At 39.0% G+C, this 18,331-nt stretch overlaps 1 protein-coding gene across 1 annotated transcript in view; it reads right to left on the bottom strand.

Moving 5' to 3' along the window:
- g (adaptor-related protein complex 3, delta 1 subunit-like garnet) overlaps window positions 1-18,331 on the bottom strand; it is a 580,467-nt gene that overhangs the window by 239,780 nt on the left and 322,356 nt on the right. The window contains exon 15 of the mRNA XM_067141336.2: window positions 1,352-1,569. Coding sequence (XP_066997437.1) covers window positions 1,352-1,569 — 218 coding nt within the window. The remainder of the gene's footprint in view (window positions 1-1,351; window positions 1,570-18,331) is intronic.

Genomic DNA, 18,331 nt, shown 5'->3' with positions numbered 1-18,331 from the left:
CTGAATTTGTTTGGAATTCATTTGTAAAGTCCATTTGTAAATAATATTTTGAAAATTAAGGATCACGGTTGATTATTTCGGAAACTGCAACCTAAGCCATCTCCATCCCCTTGGTAGGTTCCCAGCTCCTTCCCACCTTCCTGGTTTATTGTCATCTAGTTGGCCCTACTGATATTTATTAGTGTCGTTATCGGCAGAGATCCGCATAGTTTCAGCTGATGTTTCACTGAGTGTGTAGTGGTTTTTGCTACTAGCTTTACGTCGCACCGACACAGATGGGTCTTGTGGCAACAATGGGACAGGAAAGAGCCAGGAGTGGGAAGGAAGCGGCCGTGGCCTTAATTAAGGTACAGCCCCAGCATTTGCCTGGTGTGAAAATGGGAAACCACGGAAAACCATCTTCAGGGCTGCCGACAGTGGGGTTTGAACTCGCTATCTCCCAAATACAGTGGTTTTTTGGTACTGAGTAATTGCACTTTCTTTCCTCCCTTTCTGTGTTTAGTGTAACCTGTGAAGTAACGGTTACACTATCTAAAAATATGGTACCCCAAGTATGAGGTAGGTGATTATATTAGTGACAAATATGCTGGGAAGCATGGTGAAACAGCCCATCTTTAGCAATGAGGAAGATATCATTGCAGATTAAGGTGTCAGAATGGGAATTACCGTTCTCAAAATTAGATTTACGTGTGTTAGCAAAGTACTATTTGCACAAGAGTGTAGAATTGTAAAGGTATTCAAAACCAATTTCCAAGACTATTATTTCAACTAATTTTAGATATTCTTCTACTCTATTTTTGTGTGACAGAATGTATGGACATGTATTACCCACAGTTAACTTAAAATTGTATAGAAAAGCATATTAAAAATTAAGTTAAAAATCCTTATAAAACCAAAGAAAATTAAGTTAAATATCGTTATAAAACCAAAGAAAACAAACAGAAGTACAATCTGTATGACAGTTTGGCTGAAAATGGCTGTGAAAGAGCGAGAGCAGTGTTATCGCCTATTTCAAATGGATGGCTGACTGAAGCCCAATTGCCTGGTTGAGCCTGCCACCATTTTATGGTATTTTCGCCATGAAATTAGTAGCATCAAGAAGTTGCAATACAGCCCGTAATATGTCTTCTGCTATGTATTGTCTATAAGTACAAAGCTTACCAATAATGCTCCTTGATGAGAGGAGGATATAAAAGATTATAAAAAGTAGCCAACTCAAGCCCGGTTGGACTGTACCATGTTCAAAATATCATGGCAAGAAAATTTAATTCAAGCAGACTGCTGATAAGTCTGAGATAGTACGGACAATTTTAAGTGTTCTGATACTAATGATGCATCATAAAATACTCACCCATCAGGAACTTGAACTTTCTTTTGAGCTTTCGGTGCAACAGGATTAAGTTCACCAACAAACAAAGCTGCCACTTCATTAGCTAGACCAGTATCACCCTTATTCATTTGTTTTTGAAGATACTGCACCATTTGCAGAGCAGAACTTGCCCTCTCCTGCACTTCCAAGTCAGCACTCGAGACAAACTGAGGTAGATTTGCAGAGATTATATCGCACAACTAAAAAATAAAAGAAACTATAGCCATTACAAGTGGGATGCAAATCAATGATCTTCAGTTGAAATATGGCTGAGATAGAGAACAAAAATCCTGTTAATTGTGGTTATCGTGTCTAAAATTCTATCTGAATGAACCAATGGTCGATATTTATACAAGTACTTCAGGCAGAGAAGTCTATTTCTACTCTAAAAGAAGGAACATAAGCATAACAAAAACAGAGAATCAAAATCAAGAATACAATACAATTGAAGCTAAAGCTGTTAACATTCACAGAAGATAATGAATGATCTTTCAGCAGTGTACTTCAGATTTCTTTTCAGGAAAATAAATAAAAAATAAAATAAAATAAAATAAAATAAAATAAAATAAAATAAAATAAACAGTCACTCAAAATAGCCAAATTCCACAGTAGGCAAGCAAATGTTGAGACTTAGAAAATTAAAAAATAAATAGGGAGGAGCCAAACCAAAATTTTGGTATCTGAATTATTTTATTTGCAACCAAAAGTTAAAAATGAAGTACAAGGAATTGCACACAACACAGATTTGAGGTTTCAACTTGTCAATTGATATCAAGGAATAACTGCATAAATCACACAATCTGTCCACATAAGCAAGACTTATGACAACTCCTCTAGCTCCACAGTAAAGCAGCTCAAAGAGAAATAGGTCTAAGATAATTCAAGTTGTAGTCTCCAGGCAAAAATATTGTACTGCAATAATGAACAATTATCACTTCTGTCAATCAGCCCAACTTCATGTACTGACAATAATTACAAACAATACACAAGTGATAGTAAAGTACATTGAAGGTTTAGTTGAGATTCACAAGTACAGAAAACCTGCTGGTGTGCAGTGGTGGCCATCAATTATATCAAAATTATAACATAATATACAAGGAGAAATTGGAAATTTCTGATCAGTTACAGAAAAGTCATTCAAAAAAAAAAAAAAAAAAAAAAAAAAAAAAAAAAAAAAAAAAAAAAAAAAAAACCACCACAGCCTTGTGAGATGGCTGTGCCACTGTTTACGAGATAAAAATGAAACGAAACGAACTTCCATAGTACACAATCCAAACTGACAGAGTTGGGAAAATAAAAGGTTATGCAAGTATGGTGAGGATCAACTCAATGCAGCTGCAAACGGAAGGTTTATCCAGCAACATGTAAAGAGCTACACGACAGTGGCCTAAAAAAAAACAAAAAACTATTTGTTGAGAAGGAAGCCATTCTTTTTCTCTAATGTCAGATGTAAAACAAGCACTGACTTACTGGAGAAAGCTGGCAGGCCATGTAAACAAAGGAGTGGATATGGCCTGTCTGCTTTCTCCAGGAAGTCAGCGCTTGTTCTACATCTGACATTAGAGATTTACTTCTTCGCCTGAGGTCCTAAGTCAACTGAAAGACATCATATTGTGACAAGATGATCTTAACCTTAATTTTTGTTGTATATATTTTAATGTTATAATTATTCCTATAATATTGCCTTTGTCTGGTTTTAGTTATCACATGACTTAATTTTTATTTGTCTGAAGATGGCCACTAAGTGACTGAAACTAGTACCACGACTTATGTAATACCATTTACTTGATATATTGTATTGAAAAGGTGGACCCTCTTGTCAATTTATTCTTATAATTGATCTGCAATATGGAATAAAACTGAAATTTATAGCTTATAATCCGTGAAACACTAGCGTCTGTGTTGTATCGTTCAGTGATCATGTTGACGTTTGTGCCTCAAAGAGAACATTTGCGGCACGCATTGCTTTTCTTATTCAGTCAAAAGAAAAGGGCTGTGAAAAGTCGATTGTTTGCTGGTAGAAACATATGGTAAACACGATCCACCGATTGAACATGTGCGACATGGTTTCAATAATTTAATGTGGTGATTTCCATGTGAAAGACAGTGTGTGCTCTCAAAGACCACTAAACTCAAACTCAACAGCAATTGGCACTAGCATTAAATGTGTCACAAGAAACAATCAGCAGACATTTACGAGCAATGGGGAAGATCAGCAAACTCAATAAATGGGTCCCACACGATTTGATGAACGGAAAATGGAAAATCGCAAAGTCACTTGTGAAATGCTGCTTCAAAGCAACGAAAGAAAATTGTTTCTGTATCAAATTGCGATGGGTGACAAAATTTTTTTGAAAACCCGAAGTGGAGAAAATAGTGGCTGTCACCTGGTGCTGAAGGACCGGCTTCGCCAGAGCCAAATCGCTTTGGCAAAAAGACCATGCTTTGTGTCTGGTGGAACAAGAGCAGTATCGTGTAGTATTATGAACTCTTTAAGCCCAGCAAAACCGGTAATGCACAACGCTATCGCCAACAAAAGATTAAGTGAAATCACGCATTGATCGAGAGACGACTGGAATGGGCCAGAAGACAAGGCAAAGTGATTTTGTTACACGACAGTGCGCCGTCTTACACAACTAAACAGTGAAAGACACCTTGAAATCACTTGGATGGGACACCCTTCTGCACCCGCTGTACTCCCCCGACCCGGCGCCATCTGACTATCACTTCTTCGCATCAATGGAGCACACGCTCGCAGAGCAGCATTTCAGCAATTTCGAGGAAGTTGAAAAATGGCTCAACGAATGGTTTTCAGCAAAAGACAAGCAGTTCTTCTGGCATGGTATTGTATTCATGCTTTTTTTTTTTTTTTTTTTTGCTAGTTGTTTTACGTCGCACCGACACAGATAGGTCTTATGGCGACGATGGGACAGGGAAGGGCTTGGAGTGGGAAGGAAGCGGCCGTGGCCTTAATTAAGGTACTGCACCAGCATTTGCCTGGTGTGAAAATGGGAAACCATGGAAAACCATTTACAGGGCTGCCGACAGTGGGGTTAGAACCTACTATCTCCCGAATACTGGATACTGGCCGCACTTAATCGACTGCAGCTATCGAGCCCGGTCATGGTATTCATACCTTACATGAAAGATGGGCAAAGTGTGTAGAAGCTGAGGGCCAACATTTTGAATAAACAAAAAATGAATTTTGCTTGAAAATTACACGTTTTCTTCACCACACAACCCGGGAAAAACTTATGCATACACCTGGTATGTCATTCCGAACATAGTAAGACATTTAACTGAGAATCGTTTTGTGTCACCTTCAGTGTTAAGTTTTTACCTTCTAACAGATTTTAAAAAATGATGAGGACTGCAGATCATTCAGTTCTATCTCAGCATGAGTTAAATTACCCTGTTGCAGTAATTGAATGTTTCTGAGTTTACGGGGAACTGAAATGGACTTAACACCATGTTGAATAATGGTTCACCTACTTGCAGAATGCAAAAACGTGTATTGAAATATTTCAATAGTTCTGCAAAAGTCAGAATGACAATTTTAGGACACTCAGAGTGGGGATGGTTGAGACCGAGTAGTGTACGAATAAGTTCAAGAAAATGAAACAAATAATTTTTATTCACCGTCGAGAGGAATCTTTCTAGTTTTGCATGAAAAGAAAATATTGTTTCTTTGTAAGTTCACAAACTATACTTTCTTCACCTTGAAGAAGCTGTGTGTTAAGTTCATTCAGATACTGAAGGAGGTCTACGACGACAGCGAAATTTGTTTTAAATCACTGTTATATATCTAAATCAGCCCTGTGAATATAATTACAAATTTTATAAATTGTTTATTTGTTTATTTATTTATTTATTTATTTCATCGCTAAACGCTGTACAGGTTTAGAGAAATTCACACGTTCTCTTCTTCAGCGGCCCAAAAACCATAATGGTTAAGTTAATAAAATTGGTTTTAAAATCATCCTCAAACAACTCTGGAAACTTTGAGATATGATTGTTAGAAACAATAAATTATTTGATTTCTTCAAAACGTTTCCAGGCTCTGGAAACTGCCAGCCTGTGGCTTTACAATGAACATCCGCATGAACGATCAGTTCTGAATGAGGCTTGTGAATGAGGTGCTGGTAAGTCATTCAAGAATACTTCTAGTAAGCATCGATGTATAGTGACATGGAAGTAAATTTTTTATATGTCATATTGTATATATCACAGATTTAGTTTTCTTAGTGGGGCCCCTTGTTTCATTAGGTCTTACTGTAATATATGAATTTTAACTTATTTAGCTGAAGAGAATGAATATATTCTCGAAACATGTACTATATATGATGCAAATGCGAAATGTAAATAAATTTTTAATACATAGTATTAACTAGGCGGATTATCCATCTCTCTACTTACTGTGATTAAGTCAATACAGACCCAATACTGGCCATTATAGTCAAGATTATTAATAATCATTAATAATCATTTTCTTTTTTTTTTTTTTTTTTGCTAGTTGTTTTACGTCTTACGGCGACGATGGGACAGGAAAGGGCTAGGAGTGGGAAGGAAGCGGCCGTGGCCTTAATTAAGGTACAGCCCCAGCATTTGCCTGGTGTGAAAATGGGAAACCACGGAAAACCATCTTCAGGGCTGCCGACAGTGGGGTTCGAACCTACTATCTCCCGAATACTGGCTACTGGCCGCACTTAAGCGACTGCAGCTATCGAGCTTGGTAATCATTTTCCAAAAGAGTGGTAAACTCTTTGCTTTTGCCCACCGTCGAAGGTGAGCAATCAGTTATGTCACAGATGAGTTTTGATAAGTCAATGTTATTGGATATCAAGAATTTTTGATGGAACAACATGTGTTTTTTCCCAAAGTTATGCGTGACATAAGTTACAGTCAAAAATAAATGTGATACTGTTCCTTGATCATCTATGCATCACGCAGAACACATTCACTGTGCTATAGTAGAAATATCAGTCGACTGATCAACTGCGAGAGAGAAATAACGGATGATTATGATGCTTGTTTAAAGGGGCTTAACATCTAGGTCATCGGCCCTTAATGGTATGGAATGAGATGAAATATAATGACAATTTAACAGTCCAAATTCATCCACTGACCATAATTCAAAACGTGATGATGAAGAATGAATGGATGAATATGTATTTAAAACAATCAGTGGATCCAACATGCAATGCCCCACATTCCCAGAAACAATCGTAAAACAACAGTATTACTGACAAAAGGACTGCTTCTAAAGCATAATCCTGAATCGATGATGCTTGTTGTCTAAAGAGGTCCAAAATCCAGGTCAACGACACCTCATAACAGTACTTGTCGCTAGTGAAGTAGAACCATGGTATTTCTCAAGTTGCGGTACTAATCAGGAGTATCAAACTCACGGTGTTCGAAACATTATGGTACTACTCACAAGTATTGTACGTCGCGCAGGTAACGCAGACCTATGGTGTTTTTCACATAATGGCACTATTCGCATTCAATGCAAACCCATGATGTTCCTCACATAGGTGTACTAATCACAGGAACTCATATTATCCCGTGGTGTTCCTCACATAGAGTGTACAAATCACAGGCAACGCAGACCAACGGTGCCGCTTATATAGTGGTACTAATCACAGGCAAAGCCCAGACCCGTGGTGTTCCTCACATAATGGTACAAATCACAGGCAACATAAGCCTATGATGTTCTGCATATAGCGGTACCTATCACAGGTACTGGAAACCCATAGTGAACCGCTCTCTGCTGCTACTGATCACAAACCTATTGTGTACCTAACATAGTGGTACTACTCGCACGTAAGGGCAACCCAGGGTGTTCCCCGCTTCATAGTACTAATCACAAGTAGACTCATGGTTCTAATTAGATCATCTCTTGGTCGCCCCTTTTGGTCGCCTCCTATGACAGGCAGAGGAAACCGTGTGTGTATTCTTTGTCTGTCTCTCCCACCCACAGGGGTTAGAGAAATAACTAAACTCTGACAATTTTTGGAGAGTTTTATGTTTTATTTGAGATGCGATGAGATCAATGTGCCTAGCAAACGCATCGTTGCTTAAGGGAACTTGTTTTGCTGCACTTATTAGACCAGTTCAGTATTTTTGTGGTACGCATACAACAAGATTTGTCACAGCTGAAACAACGCTTTCTTTAAAATCACTTTTCCCATTGTAAATGATAATCCATGTTGGGCACATCTGTGAGACATGTCCATAGACAGTTCAGCTGAAAGTTGCTTATGCTGTTGTTAGATGAAAAATATTTTTGTTTTCCCTTTAGCTGTAATTTTAATTCGTGAACGTTTTGTGCCCTTGCCTCTGTCCCTAGTGGACATTCAACATATGTTGTGTGTTGAGTAATGCAGAGTGTTTTGTAATTTGCTTTCTTAAAAACAGGTAAGAACATGAGAGACAAAATACAAGTTACTCCTGCATTATCGCAGTTTTTCACCACTTAAACATTTTTCTTCCCAGTGACCTTGGAAATGGTATATTTTACTTCTTCCTTAGCTCTCAGCTTTTACTGGAACCTTCCAATTATGAAAAAGGTAAAGGTTCTACTCTATGTTTCCACATCACAAATTTAGACATTTACGGTTTAAAGTAACTAACTCTCCACAAGCAAAGTTGATACTGACTGGCAATGATACCTTTTCTAGCAGCTACTGGCCTGCTGCTAAAAACAGGAAATTATCCCACATTTCCTTTAACTCATTGGGCCCGAGCCACGGAACCGTTCCGTGCTTCGTCTCGGTGGACCAAACGCCGGACCACGGAACTGTTCTGTTGTCTCATTTTACTACGTAATTCAACTTTTCCTCAAGAGATGGCAGAGTGAGTTGCATTTGTGATTTGTGTAGGGACTCTTTCTTTGCAATGTTATATGAGCTTGGTAAGCAATATTTCATCCGCAAGTCTACCCGCTTCTCATGGTTCTGATGTATACCAGTATAGCAACATCCAGAACCATTAAATGATGGCTCCTCTTCCAAAGATGAGGCAGAAATGGCTAGTGCTACCTTTGACTGCAATTTCTCACCAGAAGTGGTTGGGAGAGAACCTACACTTTTCAAGCAAAGTGCGTTAAATGACTTAGTTCGAGATCTTGGTCTTACGAATGAATCTCCCGAGGTACTTGGGTCTAGACTCCGTGAAAGGAACATGTTGGCACCAGGGATGACGTGCTATTGGTATGGTCAAGACGAAGAATTTCTACCCTCTTTTCTGATGAGGGAACTTTGATTTACTGCAGAGACGTTCCGGAGGTTATGCCGGAACTGGGACATTATGACCCCACTTAATGAAGATTTTTTGCTGATACTTCCAAAATTAGTTTAAAAATGAACTTGCATCAGTTCCCATTGCTCATTCTATGATGATGATGATGATGATGATGATGATGATTGTTGTTTAAATGGGCCTAACAACAGCTAGCTCATCAGCCCCTAATGGTACGAGGTGCAATGAAATGAAACGATAATTAAAACTTCGAAATGTATGCACTGACTAAAATATAAAATTAATGATGATGAAAAAATGACCGTGAAACTAAAACAATCAGTGGATCCAATTCACAACACCACCTTTCCTGAGGCGATGCTTGTTATAAAAAGGGGTCCGAAATCCATGTCACCAGCCCCTCAAAATAGTACTAATCACTGGTAAAGCAGAACCATCATGTTCCTCCTGTAGTGGTACTAATCACAGGTAACGTAGATTCACGACGTTCTTCACATGGTGATACTAATCACACGTAATGCAGATGCATGGTATGTCACACACAATGGCACCACTCTGAGGCAATACAGACCCATGGTGTTCCTCACATAGTTGAACTAATCAAAGGCTATGTATACTCTTAGTGCCGCTCACCTGGTGGTACTAATCAAAGGCAATGAAAACCCACGGCATATCACACATTATGGTACTACTCTCAGGCAACACAGACCCATGGTAATCCTCACATCGTGGTACTAATCATGCACAATAGCCAAACGTGTGGTGTTCCTCACATAGTGGTTCTATTCAGAGGCAACGTAGTCCCGTGGTGTTCTTCATACAGTAGTACTACTCATAGGCAACACAGACCCTTTTAGAACACAGGGGAACCAACACATTCTAGCGCAGCATACGGTACCTTTTCTCGCATGGACATTAGTCCACGCTGCAAGTGCCTGCCCCCTCCGCCGCCTCAGTGGGATACACAATGGTACTAACCATAGGCGACGCCCAGACCCATGGTGTTCCTCACGTAATGGTACTTATCACAAGTAGTCTCATGGTTCTAATTTCATCATCCCTTGGTCACCCCTTTTATTTGCCTCTTACGAAAGGCAGGTGATACCGTGGGTGTATTCTTCATCTGCACCCCCCACCCATAAGGGTTGTGTGCTTGGTCCACAAGAGGTATTTTATTTTGCTCAAGTCCTCCGGCAAGCCTGTTAGGACACCTCTATCCACCACCTAGGACAGGGATGGCAAACCTGTGACATGCAGACACGATTTTGGTGGCACACCAGTAGTGGCGATTAGGGGGAGAGGGGGGTGAGGTATTCCCCCCCCTTCCATCTCGCTTTCTGGAGAAAACTTAACATTTTTATTCTATTTTAGCCACCTGAAACTAGGAATTATATGAATTATTAAAAAAAAAAAAAATTATACAAGCCCTGTTGTCTTACCAGCTGATTCTTTCCTTTTTATTTTATTACTAGCAAGATACCCGTGCTTCGCTACGGTATTATACTGAAATTTACAATTTAATGCTTATTGTTTTAGATATATAATCCGCCGAAATTCGCGATCTGACTCGTTTTCGGCGAGAATCCACCAAAATTCCCGATCTGACTCGTTTTCTATTAGATTACGGCATGTTTCCTCCCATTTTTCAATCTTCCTTTCCAGCAATCGATTTCGTACTTCCCGGGCTAGGCTCAGGTATACCTCCCGGTCAGTTGGGTCCCTAAATCTTTGCCATATTTTCCTATAATCATTTTTAATATGGATAAAATCCTTCAGGAGAACCGGCGTGGTGTCATATTGGGTGCTTTGGCGGCACTGAACCAGCGGCCGGACTGCATTCTTAGTCATTACCAGTCCAGGAGCCGTTTCCAGCGCGGTCCGCACAACTGACGACAGTCCGGAGCATTATTATTATCATTAATATTATTATTATTATTATTGTTACTATTATGTGTTGCTGTAATGGCTGATGACAGGGAAAACCGGAGTATCCGGAGAAAAACCTGTCCCACCTCCGTTTTGTCCAGCACGAATGACACATGTAGTGACCGGGATTTGAACCACGGAACCCAGCTGTGAGAGGCCGGCGCGCTGCCGCCTGAGCAACGGAGGATCCTTATAAGTACATTAAGAACAGTAAAATCAATTGGTCTCACCTCCTTCTACACCCCACCACCGTTAAGTTTATTTACCGCCACCCCCCCCCCACCAAAAAAATTAAAAGAAGGCTTGTTTCTTTATATTTAAAGGAGATTCCAAACAGCAATATTCACGTCTATTACCTTCAGTTTTGAGATATAAGTATCCCCATAAGAATAATTTATTTTTTCACTTCATTTCACACAACTCCCCCCCCCCCCTCACTAAGTGAATATTCCCGCAAAAATTACTTGTGTCTTTAATAGTAAAGGATCTTCTAAATACCATTTACCACGACTCTAACTTCTTCAGTTTTTTATTTATGTGTCCTTATGAAAGGAATTCAACTCCTTTACACTCCCCCCTCCAAGATGGTTTCCTCCCAAAAACGCGTTTTTCTTTGTTTTTAAAGGAGATCCAAATACGAATTTTCACGTCTGTAACAGCTTTAGTTTTTATTAGATGTATGTATTCTCATACAATAAAGTCAACTAAATTTTCAATTATTTCACCCACCCCCCCACTTCATTGGATTTTCCGAGAATACGTGTTCCTTTACTTTTAAGGCAGATTGCAAATATCAAATTTCACGTCTGTAACATCTTCATTTTTGAGATATCAGTAGCTTAATTAAAAGAATTCAACACCATTTTCAGTCACATTTACCCCCCTCCACCCAAATGGCATTTCCGAAAACTAAAAATACACGTTTCTTTATGTTTCATAGAGATAAAAAATACTATTTTTAACTTCTGTAACATGCTCAGTTTTTAGATATACTGTAAAAATTCTCATTTTAAAATTTCTTCCCTTTTGAGTTCCTCTTAAGTGGAGTTTCCAAAAACAAATCACCTATGTTTCTTTACATTTACAGGAGATTCCAAACACCCACTTTTTACGTCTGTAACATTTTACATTTCCAAGATATTCTGTAGATACAGTCTTTCAAAAAATTCACCCCAATTTGTCACTCCTGTTTAGCCGCCATTAATTGGATTTTCCAAAAATTAAAAAATACGTGTTTCTTAATTTATAAAGGAGATCTCATATACAAATTTTCAGTTCTGTAACATCTTTCGTTTCTGAGATATATGTATCCTCATTAAAGGCATTCGACCCATTTTTCACCCTTTTACACCCCACCTATTGCGATTTAGAGCAAACCAAAAAATACGTGTTCCTTTATTTTTAGAGGAGATTCTAACTACCAATTTTTATATCTGTAAATTTTAAAGTTCTAAGATATAGCCACACTCATTTTAAAAATTTCACCCCCCCCCCCTTTTCACCCTCCAATATTTGGAATTTTCAAAAACGAAAAAATACATGTTTCTTTACTTTTAAAGTAGATCCCAAATACCAATTTTCAGGTCTGTAATATCTTCAGGTTCTTAAATATAAGTAGCCTCGTTTAAGGAATTCAACCCATTATTCACCCTTTTACACCCTTCCTTTTGGGATTTTCCGAATACAAAAGAATACGTGTTTCTTTATTTTTAAAAGAGATTCTAAATACCAATTTTTACATCTATAAACTTTAAAAGTTTCGAGATATAGATACACTCATTTTAAAAAAACACCCCCTTTTCACCCCCTCCCCCATTAATTGGATTTTCCAAAAACAAAAATACGTGTTTCTTTATTTTAAAGGAGATCCCAAACACCAATTTTCAGGTCTGTAATATCTTCAGGTTCTGAAATATAAGTAGACTCATGAAAGGCATTGGACGACTTTTTCAAACTTTTTCACCCTTCCTATTAGGATTTTTCGAAAACAAAATATACATGTTTCTTTATTTTTAAAGGAGATTCTAAATACCAATTTTCACATCTATAACCTTTAAAAGTTTTGAGATATAGATACACTCATTTTAAAATATTACCCCCTTTTTACCCCCCCCTAATTGGATTTTCCAGAAACAAAAAAATACGTGTTTCTTTATTTTAAAAGGAGATCCCAAACACCAATTTTCAGGTCTTTAATATCTTCAGTTTCTGGGATATAAGTAACCTCATTAAAGGCATTTAACCCTTTTTTCACCCCTTTTCACTCCTCCTATTGCGATTTTTCGAAAACGTAAAAATACGTGTTTCTTTATTTTTAATGAAGATTCTAAATGCAAATTTGTACATCTGCAAACTTTAAAAGTTTGGAGATATAGATTCACTCATTTTAAAAATTCACCCCCCTTTTCACCCTCCCATTAATTGGATTTCCCAAAAACAAAAAATACGTGTTTCTTTATTTTTAAAAGAGTTCAAAAGTACCAATTTTCAGGTCTGTAATATCTTCAGTTCCTGAGATATAAGTACCGGTATCCTGATTAAAGGCATTCAACCCATTTTTCCCCATTTTCACCCATTTTCACCCCTCCTATTGGGATTTTCTGAAAACAAAAAAATACGTGTTTCCTTATTTTTAAAGAAGATTCTAAATACCAATTTTCACATCTGTAAACTTTTAAAGTTTTGAGATATAGAGACACTCATTTTAAAATTTAACCCCCCTTTTCACCCCCTTAGCGAAGGAATATCCAAAAATCCTCTCTTAGCGAGCACCTACATCTTAATATGAACATATCCCCAAAATTTCATTTCTTTATGTCCAGTAGTTTTGGCTCGGCGATGATGAATCAGTCAGTCAGTCAGTCAGTCAGTCAGGACAAGTTATTTTATATATATAGATTAAGAAAATTATTAGCGGAAATATGCACAAAATATCGTTCGTCGCGGCTGACATATGTACAGCGCCATAGCAAGAAGTGCAGACTTCGCATGTTCTGTGAGGAAGCGTAGCTTGCCGCGAGCATTCGTCAGTCTGGCAGTCTCTTTAGTGTCTGTTAGTTTCGTAGCGTGTAGTCAAACATTAAATGATTTTAAATTGTATAATCGTTCCGTACTTCTATTTATTTGTAATACATGTGTAATATTGTTCCTTTGATGAATGTTTTATTATATAGTAGCCTACTGAATCACAACCTCGAAACATAACAACAACAAAAAACAACTATTATTACCCCCTTTAAGTCGATAAACTATCAACCTTTACCTCTCTGTAGAAATTCACTCAGAGAGCATCAAAAACCTTACCATTTGGTAGCTTTTCTTTTTCAGTTTTGATGTATATATCCCCAGCCCACTATATCCCTCAAACTCAGGTACTTCTTGTTGTCTGTACATTTTTTGCCCCCTTCTCCCTATTTCTAATTCCCAATCGTCGCTACTGTGGCACACCAATGCACATATTAATGTTTTTATATATGTCTTGTACTATATACTATACATATCTTGTGCGTCATATAGTCATAGTGTTTCAGGTTTAAGAAATAAAAACCAGAAATCGAAATTCTATTTCCATTCCAAAATGAATTACGGCAACACTGATAGGTCCAGAAGTCAAGTAAGATAAAACTTAGATGCAGCCGGCGAGCCATTCACTCACCCGCATCAGTCAATTAGTGAAGTTTGGCTTGTGTGTGGTTGCCAGCAGCACATAATTTTTGTTTTTGTTTTTGCTTTACGTAGCACCGACACAGGTAGGTCGCATGGCGATGATGTGATAGGAAAGGTCTAGGAATGGGAAGGAAGCGGCCGTGGCCTTAAGGTACAGCCCCAGCATTTGCCTGGTGTGAAAATGGGAAATCACGGAAAACCATTTTCAGGGGCTACCGACAGTGGGGTTCGAACCCACTATCTCCCGGATGCAAGCTCACAGCTGTGTGCCCCTAACCGCACGGCAAACTCACCCGGTATGTTTTGAATTCTGTTAATACAAACAGTTGCCAAGAGATTATCCAAATTTTGAGATTTGGAGGAACTATCGCACTTCAATTCAAAACCTCATATTTCACAAATGAGTGATATTAAGGAACATTTTTTTGAATGGTTAGAAATTAACAGTTTAAAAATGTAGTGGACTGAACTTCATGAAAGCAGAACATGGGTGAACAAATTCGTACAATTTGGTTAGACACTGGTGAAAAGCAAGTGTGCTGTTGAAGGTGAATAGTCTCTCCAGAAGCTGGAGAACTTAATACCTGAACAGTGAAACAGCCTCCCACAAGTTTTCAGCCAAGAAGAAACTTGCTACAGCGCTACTTACTTTGCTTGGATCATGATAAGCCTACGAACAGCGATTTTCTACAATGAACGTCGTGAAGTCAACAGTTAGAAACCGTCTTGGTTCAGACCTAAGTGCTTCTCGTTTTTTATTGAAGACAAGTTAAGAACCTATCATAAATGAATATCTACTAAGATTCACCAACAAGTTTCACACTAAAGTTGAGAACTATATTTCACTTACCTAGCTCGGTAGCTGCAGCCGCTTAAAGTGCGACCAGTATCCAGTATTCGGGAGAGAGTGGGTTCGGACCCCACTGTCGGCAGCCCTGAGATGGTTTTCCATGATTTCCCATTTTCACACCAGGCAAATGTTGGGGCTGAACCTTAATTAAGGCCACGGCCGCTTCCTTCCGACTCCTGGTCCTTTCCTATCCCAAAGTCACCGTAAGTCGGTGCGACGTAAAGCACCTTGTAAAAAAAATAGTATTTTTGATCTCTATATCTAATAATACTAATGACGAATTGTGTTACAATGGGCGCTTATTATATTTTTTGACAAATAATATTAGGTATTCTTAAAACTTGCATAATTAAAATGTATTTTTGCGGTATTGGCAAAATATGACCACGGAACATGCACTCAAATTGTTTTACAATATATATGCAATAAAGTACACTGCCGGCCAAATGCTTCCGGACAAGCATTGAACTGTTAAAGAGTGGACCGAGATTAAAAGAAAAAACATGCCTATGCAAGGAATTGACAAGTATGTATTATTATTAAAAAACTAATATTTTACAATAAAACTATGTTTTTACATTACATCTGAGCAAGAAATCGACAGTATGTACACATTTACTCCCACAGACCACCAGAACACATCAAACTCTCTTCTTGCCAAAGAAACCCCGCTTTGCTGCAAGTACACTTAACTATTCTCGGCATTCTCGGAAGAAGTTTTTCTAACACTGATGCAGGAATACTTTAACAGGCATTCTGCAAGAGACCCACAGCTTTTCCAATGAACGAGGACACTTTTTGGAATTGCCGATCCAACTCTTCCCACGGTAGCTCAATTGCATTTAAGTCCCAGGGTGTGTGTGTGTGTGGGGGGGGGGGGCGTCCATTCCATTAAAGAATTCTCCAGAGCTTTGTTTGTTTTGCAGATAATTCATGCAATAGCGAGACGTGTATCAGAGGTCAATGTTTTGTTGGAGGAAAAACCCACGTTGCTGTCCAGACAGAAGAGCATAACGAGATAGGATGGAAGGGAAACCGTTTTTGTTCAGTGTTCCTTGAATTCTGTGCAGTCTACCAACTCCACTTAATGTTAAACAACTCCACGTTTCACTGTTGGTGTCACACAGTAGGATGCATTTTTCCCGATGCTGAATGTCGAAAACAAACTTTTCGCCATTGCAACTTTGTTACATTAATATAACGTTTCATTAAACAATCATTAAACATATTCATGCGAGTACTGTATCAGGAAAAATTAAGGATATGGCATGGCGTCTACTGTAACGTATGCGTAGGAGTGCTCTGTCTATATCTCACAGAAGCTGCATAACTGGTAGCATATTTGTCCTGCAAGTGTGTACTAAGCTATCTTGTACAAGTGTGGTTCGAGTTGGACATAAATGATAACAGATATGTCCGTCCAGAAAGTTAAGAAGCGGATTTATGTTTTTGAGGCAACGATGAAGGACTTTGATATGCGCCTTCAGTTGTTAACCAGCTCTGCCAACCCCAGGGAAGAGTCCCTAGACTCGCTGAGTCAGGATTTTCGAGACTTTCAAGGCGCCATCTCCTGCAAACTTGTCGTGCTGAAAGAAGAGCTGTGCAAGTTAGCATGACAGCTCGACCATCAAGAAGCACTTACTGATGAAGGAGAGCAGTACAGCCGTAGAAACTGCCTCCTAATCAATGGAGTCTCCGAGGAACCGCGGGAGGACATTTACGAAAAAGTGAGGGAAACCTTCCGAACGAAGTTGAATGTGGACTTCATGATGGAGAGCTTCGACCGGTGCCACAGGATTGGGCGGCCTCAGCACTCAGCAGCTGACGTGGTATCTACAGGCAGGCGCCCTATAATAGTTGAACTTACCCGTTACCACGAACATGACCGAGTGTGGAAGGCGAAGCGGCTCCTGAAGGGCACAAAGGTACTCATCACCGAGACCCTCACCAAAACCCAAAAGTGCATATTAAACCTTGCTAGGGATCACTTCGGTCCATCCCGCGTCAGGACCCAAGACGGACGCATCGTGATTCACCTTCCTAATGGGATGAAGAGATCCATCACCACTGTCGCGGAACTGGACAGCATAAAAAATCTACGAGATTACTGTGAGAATTAAAATGGAACAGCACAGCTAGATAGTGCATCTGCTTGTTATTTGTAAGTGTTTTTGTAAGTGTATTATGTGTGTGTCTGTGTGTGTTTTAGTGGTAGTCAGTGTAAGCATTTATCAGGATGTCGAGGTAAGTTGCATGCTATTTCTGTTATACTATTTCGTTAACATTCCGTTATTCAGCTGATCCAGAGCTCTGTACCTGACACTGACCTTGGCAACATTCCCCCTCTCACCCCGTCATCTCTCACCACCGGCTTGCTCCTCAAACAGGCATTATCTCCCTCTACCAACTGTTTACAGTGCTGCCATGTCAAGGCACTCTCCTTGGTAGCGCACTTCGATGAAATTCAAGCCATAATGAGTGAAAATAATATCCATATTTTTGCTATTAGCGAAAGCTGGCTTACACAGAGCATACCCTCTGGTGTGGTACAACTTGACCGATATTCCCTCTTACGCCATGATAGATCCGATGGCAAAAGAGGAGGTGGGGTGGCCTTGTACTGCAGAAACAACTTAAAAAGCCGGGTGATATGTGTATCATCTAAAAATGCACAGCTAGGGCCAGAATTCATGTTTGTTGAAGTCATTATTAACCAACAGAAACTCCTTATAGTTGTTGTATACAAGCCGCCCAAAATAACAAATATGACTGAATTCGAATGTCGCTTACTTGACCCACTGCCTAGTTACGAGCATATTATTGCCGTAGGTGACTTCAACATTAACCTACTTACTAAAACGCACAAAACTAAACAATTTATTGACATGTTTTCTTCCTGTGATATGACCATCCTCCGTTTAGAGCTTACTAATCATACTTACACAGAAAACTACGAAACAGACACGTTCATTGACCACATTGTGACAAATAACCCAAACAAAGTTATAACTCAAGGCCAGACTCCAGTCCCAGCCATCTCCACTCATGACCTTATCTACCTATCCTACTCACTCCGAATGCCAAAATATAAACGTAAGTATGTTATTTCCACAAACACAAAAGACATGGATATGGACGAGTTAAGACATGATGCTTACAATCTAACCTGGAATGACATACTCCTATTGGACGATATAGACGCAAAAGTAGAGAAGTTCAACTCCCTTGTAATCACTCTGTACGATAAACACGCCCCTAAG

The sequence above is a fragment of the Anabrus simplex genome, chromosome 2 (genome assembly GCF_040414725.1).
Source record: "Anabrus simplex isolate iqAnaSimp1 chromosome 2, ASM4041472v1, whole genome shotgun sequence".
Lineage (NCBI taxonomy): Eukaryota > Metazoa > Arthropoda > Insecta > Orthoptera > Tettigoniidae > Anabrus > Anabrus simplex.
Note: the sequence above shows the minus strand (reverse complement) of the source record. Positions and strands in the feature narration are given on the sequence as shown.